Genomic DNA, 10319 nt, shown 5'->3' with positions numbered 1-10319 from the left:
TCCACACAGTAAGCTCCAGGCTAACTAAGGCTACCTGTTGAGATCCTGTCTCAGAAAAATAAAAATGGAGACCTAAGTCCCAGGAAATCTATTTTCATGATGTAGCAGTTTTAGAGGGGACTTTTTGGAGGAGCAACGTTATTTCTGATTACGTGGCATTTAGTGGTTGTCAACAATTTTGTACTGCATAATTAGCCAAGAAACCATTTACTGCATAATTATTTTCGGTTTTCTTGGATTTAGTGAGACAGGAGTCTCACTTAACCTAAACTGGAAGTTAACTCACTAGCTGAAGGAGGTCTTAGATGCCTAGAACCACTTGCCTCCACCTTCCAAATGCCTGGACTACAGACTCATGCCACCCAGCCCTGCTCTGGCTCTTGATTTGAAGATTACAAATTATGTTACAGGAGATCCCACTTAACGTGGTGGAACCTTCCATATTTCCGAGAAGTAACTTTGGTAAATCAGACGTCTGAATTATCTAGGACAAAATATGAGACTGGCTTTCCAGCAATTTGGCCATTCCCAGCGCTCTTAAAACACGCCTCCAGCTACATAATCTTTACAGTCCCTAAATTGCAAGCGAAGAAACCCGGGCTCTTGCCTCCCACTGTTTCAACCAGGAACAACAAGCGCCGACACACGGACTGCCACCATCTCGCAGTCCTCCACGCGAGACCCGGGAACCCGAGGCTGTGATTGGCTGCAGGAGCCGCGGGGGTCACCATGGTGACGGGAGGCGGGGCTGCGGCGAACGGCTCGCCCTAACAGATCGTGGCGGGGTGGCCCCGCGAGAGGCCGGCGGGCGCGGGCCCAGCCGGGAGCCGCAGGCCGGGCCTCGCACGAGCGCGGGCAGAGCGACCTCCTGCGGACCCTTGATGCGGTTGAGGCGGCGCTGGCCAGAGCGGAGCCCCGCCCGGCGGCGGGCGCGGTAGGGGCCGCGGGGCCCGGGCCGGTGACTGCAGCGCCCTACGATGGACGCCCTGGAGGAAGAGAGCTTCGCGCTGTCCTTGTAAGTGACGCTGCCAGGCTCCGCTCGACCTCGGCCTGCGGGTGCCCCCGGGGTCTGGCGCGGGCAGGCGGCCCAGGGCCCCGCTCCAGCGGGGCGTTTCCCTCGTCCGCGGGGCTGTGTCACCGATTACCAGCGCTTCCATCACAATCCTCTGGCCTGAATCTGGGCCGTCAGCAAAATCTAGAGGCCTTGAGCAGCCCAGGCTGGCGGGGGCCTCACCGCCAGTCTCAGGCCACTCCTGATCCAGTTACACTCCAGGCCGGTGCCCCTCCCGCGTGTGGTCACACTCGCCAGCAGAGAATTGTGGGGTTAGGAGCCACGATGCGGTGAGTAGATCCCGCTGGTAATAAATGCGGAAGTCTGAAGATGTGCCACGCCAGCCTCGGCCCCCCCGTATTGTTTGCTGCTTTGGTGATTTTCATACCGGTTTTGGTCACGGGTGTTTTCCTGTATTTGGAATTTCTATGCTAGACAGTAATCCCTGATCGCTGAAACTGATTGGTGGGAGGTTCATCTTGCTTTCTTTTGTGCACGTTGGAAATTTTACATTTGAAAAATGTTAATGGGCCTTGCTGTTTTGATTGGTTAGTATGTGCAAGGCCTTGGGTTCAATCCCCATCCCCACAGAAAACACAAATTCATCTCTTGAAATAATTATTTAGATCAGCACCTAATCCTGATGTGTTTTTCAGCTCCTCCGCCTCTGATGCAGAATTTGATGCAGTGGTTGGTTGTTTAGAAGACATTATTATGGGTAAGTTTCTACACCACTAAGTGACCTGTGCCCCCTCTAGTTCCGTAGATTCACTCCTTGATTATTACATAGATACACTTGCTTTGAAGCAGTTTTTAAAAATTTGTTCATATACGTGTTTGATGGGGGAGGGGCTTGTTCCTAGGCCACTATGTTCATGGGGAAGTCAAAGGGCAACTTTGTGCAGTTGGTTCTCTTCTTCCACCTTCAAGTGGGCTCTGAGGGTTGAACTCACATCACCATGCTTATGGAAGTGCCTGTACCCACTGAGCCACCTCAGTAACCAAATCTCTGCTTACAAGAGCATGCAGAAGCCAGGTGGAATGGAGCTATCTGTAATCCCAGCACTTGGGGAGGCAGAGGCAGGCAGATCTCCAGACGAGTCCAGGACTGCCAAGGCTACACAGAGAAACCCTGTCTCAGGGGTGAGGGGAACCAACTTGAAGAGTTAATTTTTCAAACACAAAACATCAGTTAAATTTGAACACCGTAATAGTAAGCAAGCAAGCCATACTGAGCATTGTTGTGTTAAAACAGCCTAGGGTCCACAAGATGGCCCAGTGGGTAGAGGCACTTCACCAGCAAACCTGACAACCTTAGATTTTTCCCCAAGATCCACAAGGTGGTACTGGCTCCCAAAAGTTGACTTCAGATCTCCATACACAGGCTGTAGCAGGCATGTGCCCACTCAAAAACAAAAATATAATTAAAAAAGAAAGAACCCAAAACCTAGTATGTGGCACATCTCAGTAACCTAGGCACAGGTAGGTGGAGGCAAGAGGATGGAAGAGTTTAGGCCCTGGCTCTGCCCTGTAAGGCCTGGGGATTTTAAATATGGCCATCGATTGACGGTCTCAGGAGAGAGCAATTCAGGAAACCAGTCAACTGGTGGGTAGGACTGAGCTCTTGACAAGGCTTCAGATATTATTGACCAACTTTATTGCATATATATATATATATATATATGAAGAACAATTTTGAGCTTTAACATTTTCAAGCTGTAGAATAGAAGGTAAACAAGAACCCTATACAACACTTGTCCCTGAAGCAGGAACAAGTAACAAATCTCTTTGGATCTTTTTATTTTCTTTTTTGTTACTGTTATTAATTTTTGGTTTGTTTGGGTTTTTTGTTTTTTTGTTTTTTAGACAAAGTTTCTTTGTGTAACCCTGGCTGTCCTAGAATTCTGTATAGACCAGCCTGGCCTCCAACTCAGAGTTCCATCCTGCTGGAATCAAAGCATGGGCCACTGTGCATGCCTTGGATCTCTTTATATTCTTGATGTGCTTTGTTAGTTGGTTTGGTGTTGACAGTTTTTTTAGAGTCTAATGTCCAGGCCAGCCTTGATCTTTCTGTCTTCTTGCCTCAGCTTCCCAAGTGCTAGGATTGCAGTCACGAGCCACCATACCCTCCTCTTTCCTTGCACTCTTGATTCCTATTTCTGGACCCTTTGGCATCTGTCCATTCTGCTGACTGACAAAGAGGCAGTAGTAAATCCAAAGTTGAAGACAAATAGGTAAGAGGAAAAACTAAATTTGACAGAAGTTTGACAGTTTAGCAGCTTTTCTAGGAGTTAGAAAAAGACCCTGTTTATGGGTTTGTGGCTTAACCCATGTTAGTCTGAAAATCACTTTTATATCCTGTCAGGATCCAAGCCTCGCCAGAAGCTCTCCTAAGGAGTTTTCAGTTTTGCCCACCATGGCTATCCTTTCTATTGTGGAGAAATAAGTTTAAGTCTGGGTCACTTTTGAAGATTTCCTTTTAGTTCTAGACATTCTAGTTGGCTCAGTTGTCAGAGTTCCCTACTCTCTGACCTTGAGCCTTGGCTGTGAATCTCTACCTGAACTCTCCTGAGTTTCACTTGACAAGCCCCTCTTTACAGACAGGACAGGCATCTTTATGCTGCAGATGGGATCTGCCAAAATAAGGTCACTTGTCCAAGATCACACCAAGTACAGGCTGAGGCAGGGTTTGAACCCAAGGCCGTCTAGCCTCATGCAGGCCTCATCCTTTAACCCACGCTAAGGTTTTCACTGCAGCTGCTAAAATGATAATAAAATAGGAGAAAGGGGACAGCAAGATGGCTCCCAAGCATAACAGACAAGTTCAGTGTGTGAGCCCATGTGGTAGAAGGAGAGAATCAACACCTAACCTCTGAGTGGACACCATGACACATGCATTAATCCCAGCTCTCAGGAGGCAGAGGCAGGAGGATCTCTGTGAGTTCCAGGCCAGCCTGGAATTACATAGCAAGTTCCAGGTTAGTCAGTCAGGGCTACACAGTGAGACCCTGTTTCGAAATTAAAGGGGGGGTGGTCAATGAAATGGTTCGTTGGGTAAAGTGCTTGCTGCCAAGCCAGATATCCTGAATTCGATTCCCAAGACTCTTGTATGGACAGAAGGAAAGAATCTTGCCGTACAGGCTTTCCTCTGACCTCCATTCTTATGCCATAGCAAGTACGTGCACATAAAAATAAGTAAATGAAAATGTAAGTTAAAAGAAAAAAATTAAGTAGGATAGAAGAGGTTTGTTGCCATTGAAGTCTCTCCCTATGGCAAATTTGAGAACTGACCTTTTGTACACACAAGTATGTGTGAAGGAGAGATACCAGGTAGTTTTTTGTGGGCAATTAGTGTAAGGGGGTTCATAGATTATCTTGTTTGAAGATACTGTGGCATGTACCTGGGGGTTTCTGTTTTTTTTGTTGGCTTTTTTGGTTTTTTTCTCCGATTTTGTTCAAGGCAGGGTTTCTCTGTGTAGCCCTGGCTGTCCTGGAACTCGCTCCATAGACCAGGCTGGCCTCAAACTCAGAGATCCACCTGCTTCTGCCTCCAGAGTGCCAGGATTAAAGGGTGTGCCACCACCATCCATTGTGGCGGATGCCCCTAACCCCAGGACTCAGAGTCAGGAAGATGGCTACAAGTAAGTCCAAAATCAGCCAGAACTACATAGTGAATTCCAGGTTGGCCAAGAATATATGAAGACCCTGTTTCAAAGGCTAAAAAATAAGACAGGTGCAAAGTAATGTGAGCTCACTTATAAGCCAGTAAACTGCATCGAGTTCTAAACTTTAGGTATATATTGTTAAATTTTTAATTGGTTTTTGTATTTATGTTTTATATGTGTAAGTGTTTTGCCTACATATATGTATATGGACCATGTGTGTGACTGATACCTGTGGGGAGTAGAAAACGGGTCTGATCGGTTGGGACCTGAATTACGGAGGGTTGTGAGCTGCCATGTGGCTAGTGGGAAAGCAACCCTGTAGCATTGCAGCTCATTTCAAAGAATGAACTTCCCTGTGTCAGATGACGAGTTCCAGTTATTGCAGAGAAACTTCATGGACAAGTACTACCAGGAGTTTGAAGACACAGAAGAGAATAAACTCACCTATACCCCCATTTTTAATGAATATGTAAGTAGATCTATTTCACCTACAAGAACATCAGGGTTTCTTTAAAATTTGAACTTAGATCTGTTATGTATACTAACAGATATGTGTGTGTGTATATACATACACATATATATACATACATATATACTATAATATATGTATGTTATTAAAAAGTTTGATTTAGAATCAAAAGCTGTTACAAAGCATGGTGGCACCTGTAAACCAGCACTCAGGAGGCTGAGGCAGGAGGATGGCTGCAAGTTGGAAGCCTCCCTGAGCTACCTAGTAAATTTCAGGTCAGCTTAGGTTGTTTAGCAGATTTTTTTAAGTGGGTATTTTCTCCTTACGCTAGCACTGCTGAGAGGAATGCTGTTTGGAATGTGCTTTAGATCATTTTCTCTTGCCATATCTTGGCGCTGTTTTCTATAGGGTTTTCATGAAGTATTTGATGAGCTTGCAACATCTTATTTAAAGCAAGTTTGCCTTTACCATAATCTTGTCTTCAGCTGTGATACCTTGCATTTGTATGCTGTGAAAAATAAACAAGAGTGCTAGCGAGATGGTCAGTGGGTAAACTTAAAGATGGAGGGAGAGAACTGGTTCCATAGAAGTTGTCCTTTGACCTCCACACGCACACTGTAGCACACGCATGCCCCTCACACACACATCATATATCCAGTAATGATAAATAAAATAAAAAGCCTGGGGCTGGACAGATGGCTCCCAGAGGACTGCAGATTGGGTGCAGCATCTACACCCAGTGGCTCACAACTACCGATAATTCTATTTCCAGAGGTTCCAACACCATCTTCTGGCCCCTGCACTCATTGCCATGTGTGCAGGCACACAAACACACACAGGTGAGGATGCCAAGTATAGCTATAGATACTGCAAAAAAGTCTTCTTGCCATCTTCTATTTTCTTAATTTTATTTATTAAATTGAACTTACACAGCTCTGTATGTAATGAAGTCAAAGCAAAATGTCCTCAAAGGCAGACAACCTGCCCATCTAACAGTGTCTGTGATACAACACTATCCATGTGCTACATGTGAATTTTTGATTAGTTAGACAAGCTTCAATATTTATTTGATATGAAAATTTCTGTTGCTTTTGCTCAAATTTTATAGTTCTAATTTCTTCTTGATATAACATTTTCTAATCTGTAAATTTTTAATTAAATTTTTATTTTTTTATATTAATTACAGTTTTTTCACTTTGTATCCCAGCTGTAGCCCCTTCCCTCCCTCCCTCCCCTATCCCGCCCTCCTTCACTCTCACTCCTCCCAGGGCCCACACATTTCTGTCTCCACTATTGCAGATTTCTCTGGTAGAGAAGTACATCGAAGAGCAGCTGCTGGAGCGCATCCCAGGCTTCAACATGGCAGCCTTCACGACAACACTGCAGTGAGCTGAACTTCACTCTGCCTCTGTGCTTCTCCCCTTCCTCCCCTAGACTGAGGAAAACTCACTCTGTTTCCCTTCACTGGGAACACTGGGTGGCTGGGTCCTGAGTGGAAGGCCCTCTGTGCCTTGGCAAGACATTTTTTTTTATTTTAATTTTTGAAGAGATTAATTTATGTGTATGTGTGCAAGCCTGCATGAGTTTGTGTTCCATGTGCATGCAGGAACCTACAGAAGCCAGAAGAGGGTTTTAGACCTTCCAGAACAGGCAACTGTGAGCGGCCATAACACTGGGTCCTCTGCAAGAGCAGCCAGTGTTCTTAACCACGGACCCTTCTCTCCAGCCAGTATTTTTATTTATTTGTTTTGATTTTTTTTTTTTTCTTGAGACAAGGTCTCTTATCCTTCTGTCTCCACCTCCCAGGTGCTGACAGTCGTGCCCCACCATGCCTGGCTCATCCATCTTGAAGGGGGTCTATCTCCCTGTTCATTCACAGAACCAACACTCTTGTCCTCTGCAGGCACCATAAAGATGAAGTGGCGGGTGACATCTTTGACATGCTGCTCACGTTCACGGATTTTCTGGCTTTCAAGGAGATGTTCCTGGACTATAGAGCAGTAAGTTCTGACTGCCTCCTTACTTAGCCTCACCGAGCCCCACAGGTGGAGCTTTGGAAACAACCACCTGCCCTGTATCCTCCTGTCTTCTCCCCACCCCCCTTAAAATGGCTGGTATTAGTTTGTTAGTTTTTGAGGAATAAGTAGTTGCTGCTCTTATGTTTTGATGAAACTAGCTCAGGGTTCCCAAAGAGTGAGTTTCATTCTGTCACTTTACTATGCAGACCCTTTAAAAGAAAAAGTTTCAAGCAACAAATGGCTACCGTAGTTGTTTACTTATGTGTGTATTTATTGAGACAGTCTTTCTATGTAAGTAGCTTGGAATTCGCTATGTAGACCAAGCTGGCCTCAAACTCAGAGATCCTCTTGCCTCAACCACCTGAGATCTGGGATTAAGGCGTGGCACTATGCCCATTCCCAGTTAAGAGTCATATTTTTTAAACTTAGTTTACTTTTTTTTATGTATTTGTGTTTGCCTGCATGTATGTCTGTGCACCACATGTATGCCTGGTTTCCATGGAGGCCAAAATATGGGGTAGGATCTCCTGAGACTAGAGTTATAGATGGAGTTATAACTAGAGTTATAGAGTTATAGCTACCTGTGCCTGGATGGTGGGAATCAAATCCTGATTCTCTGAAAGATCAGCCAGTGCTTTTGACCACAGAGCCATTTCTCCAATCCCAAGAAAGTTTTTTGTTTTTGTTTTCAGTGTCTAGGGCTGTAGCTGAGAAAAAGGAAATAACCTGCTGCCTTGTCCCTCCCTGTATGCTCTTGGGAGCTCACACGCCTCCCTGCTGTCCTTGCTGTTTCCCAATCCCAGAGACTCCAGAGTTAGAACAGCTTTTTCCATTCCTGGTGTCCTGGAAGATCTCTGCTTTCTCCTCAGGAGAAGGAAGGGCGAGGACTGGACTTAAGCAGCGGCTTGGTCGTGACTTCTCTGTGCAAGTCTTCTACGCCAGCTTCCCAGAACAGCCTTCGGCACTAGGCATCGCCTGCAGACGGGGGATGTGGTTGCTGAGGCCACCGGGCCAGCAGATGCATCTTACAAAGACCAACTGTGCCACGGCCCTTCATTCATGTGAAGTATTGATGAGGCCTGGAAAACATGACTGGCCCTTGTCCAGGAACACCTTCTTGTAGTCAGTAGCCCTCGTGTTCACCACTCCCCTCCCCCATGCAAATGCCCCTCCCAGGTGCTTCTGAGGGACCCCCCCCCATGTTGGCACCTCACCTGGGGGCCCTTCCTCAGCAACATGGTAGTGTAGTGTGTCAACACCATCATGAGCCCTTCATCCCAGCAGGCTTCACATGAGTCTTCGTGTTCCCATAACTGTTTTCACGCGGGTCAGTTTCAGTCCTGAGCTTCAACGGGGGGGGGGGGGGGGAGTGTTTATCTGGGGAGTTACAGGCCAGCTACCTGTCCTGGTTTCTGAATCTCCTATGATTGCAGCTTGAGAGTGGCTGTAGGAATCAATTGAGAGAGACGTTCTCTACCCCGCTCTTACATGAGCAGTCCTTTCAACAGCGAATTCTGCTGGTTTTGATGTATGTAGTCCCACTGTTCTTTAAGTCTCTAAGCATTATTTCAAGAAACATATTTTTATAGATGAAAACTCAGGCTAACCTAGTGAGTATGATCTTGGAATGCCCATGATCAACCACTTAAAGATCAAAGTATTATATGCTGTGTGCTTTTTAGTTGTGAGTGCTGCGAGTGTAAACTTTCTGATTAGTGCCCTTCTTCCTGGGCACCAGTACAAACAGGCTATGTGCTAGATATAGGCTGCTCTGTCACAACAGCATGCTAAGTGTGTTTGTGCATGTTTGTCTGCCGTCCCACAGGACAGCATGCTAGCTGTGCTTGTGCATGCTCCTCTGCAGTCCTTTGTGTAGGCCAGTGAGCTGGCTTTCTGCTGGAGGGTCAGGACTCCGCAGGAGTCCCAAGTTGAAGCTCTCCTCATCCCGCTCAGCCAGGGGGGAGGAGAGGGAGCAGTACAGTTTTCTGGTCAGCTGTCACCTTAGGTGGATTGTCACCAACAAGAAAGCATGTGTGTCACTTCTCAAGAAAGAAGAAAATAGTTGAATTCCTAATGTACTTTTGACTTTAACTTTTATAGTAAAAGTAAGAATCTACACTGATTTTTTCCATGTGACCATTCTGACTTTAAAGGATCTAAGCTAAACTGTGTTTTCTGTAGCAACGTGTCACTTGGTACTTTTGTAAAATGAGTAAAATTTGAGGTGTTTGGCAAGAATAATCATTGTACATGCATTGTCCACTTTCCTGTCATCTAGTTATTGTTACTTTGATCTTTTGAGAGCAAAGGCCCTCTCAGGGCCAGCTCTGTAAGTGTCACCTCTCTTGAGCGAGTTTTCCCTTCCTGCTTCTTTTCCATTCTGCCTGCTCACTGCAGGCAGATGCGGAAAGCACTTGGTAAGGTTTGTTGGTCAGCCTGCCTGGTTGAAAAAAGGAAAGTGGACAAATAAATACAGAAACGAAATGCTGGGGGAGAGGAGACTGAAGGGCCAGAAAGATGGCTCAGTGGTTAAGAACACTTGCTATTCTTGTAGAGGACCCTGATTCAGTTCCCAGCACCCATATAGCAGCTCACACTAACTACAGCTTCAGGGCATCCAGTGCCCTCTTCTGGCCTCCGCAGGCTCCCATATAGTACATATACATACACATGGGAAAACATTTCATATACATAAAATGAAATAAAAATAATAAATCTTAAAAAAAAAACACAGAAGGCAGTCAGAAGGAAGAACAGTTTAATACTCTATGCAGGCTTGTTGATTTGTCTTGGTCTGCCAACTTGAACAAATGCTAGGTGCTTCCTCTGATGCTGCTGTGAGTCTGGCCTATTCTAGCCCACCATCGCCATGCGGCCCTCTCGTCTACCTGAGCAGCAGAACCTAGCACGTCTCCCCTAAACAGGCTGAGTCGGGCTATGAGATACCTGACAGGACAGTGAGTCTCTGGCTTGCCAGGATTCCATTTTTCTCTTTGCCTCAAAATGGGCTATTCCCCCTTAAACACAAGCTCTCGTAGGGGCTTCATCCTGCAACAGGAGACTTCATTACCTAAACTCCTGGAGAGCAAACTGGACTCTATGAATATTTATAGTAA

General features: G+C 45.9%; 1 protein-coding gene across 5 annotated transcripts; it reads left to right on the top strand.

Moving 5' to 3' along the window:
* The first annotated feature begins 647 nt into the window (after positions 1-647).
* Positions 648-9444, top strand: Arl2bp (ADP ribosylation factor like GTPase 2 binding protein). Of its 5 annotated transcripts, XM_060392200.1 has the most exons (8): positions 708-1015; positions 1708-1769; positions 3139-3285; positions 5079-5185; positions 5958-6024; positions 6485-6570; positions 7089-7185; positions 8073-9444. In XM_060392200.1, the coding sequence occupies exons 4-8, from the start codon at positions 5079-5081 to the stop codon at positions 8169-8171; spliced, it is 456 nt and encodes a 151-aa protein (XP_060248183.1). In that variant the 5' UTR covers positions 708-1015; positions 1708-1769; positions 3139-3285; the 3' UTR covers positions 8172-9444. The 5 variants fall into 5 exon arrangements, with proteins under 5 accessions (XP_060248184.1, XP_060248183.1, XP_021510666.1 ...); XM_060392201.1 differs by lacking the exons at positions 3139-3285; positions 8073-9444 and having other exon boundaries at positions 648-1015; positions 7089-7132; XM_021654991.2 differs by lacking the exons at positions 3139-3285; positions 5958-6024 and having other exon boundaries at positions 729-1015; positions 8007-8144.
* Positions 9445-10319: the final 875 nt, after the last annotated feature.

Source organism: Meriones unguiculatus, chromosome 10, assembly GCF_030254825.1.
Source record: "Meriones unguiculatus strain TT.TT164.6M chromosome 10, Bangor_MerUng_6.1, whole genome shotgun sequence".
Taxonomy (NCBI): domain Eukaryota; kingdom Metazoa; phylum Chordata; class Mammalia; order Rodentia; family Muridae; genus Meriones; species Meriones unguiculatus.
This window is presented reverse-complemented; position numbering and strand designations above follow the sequence as displayed.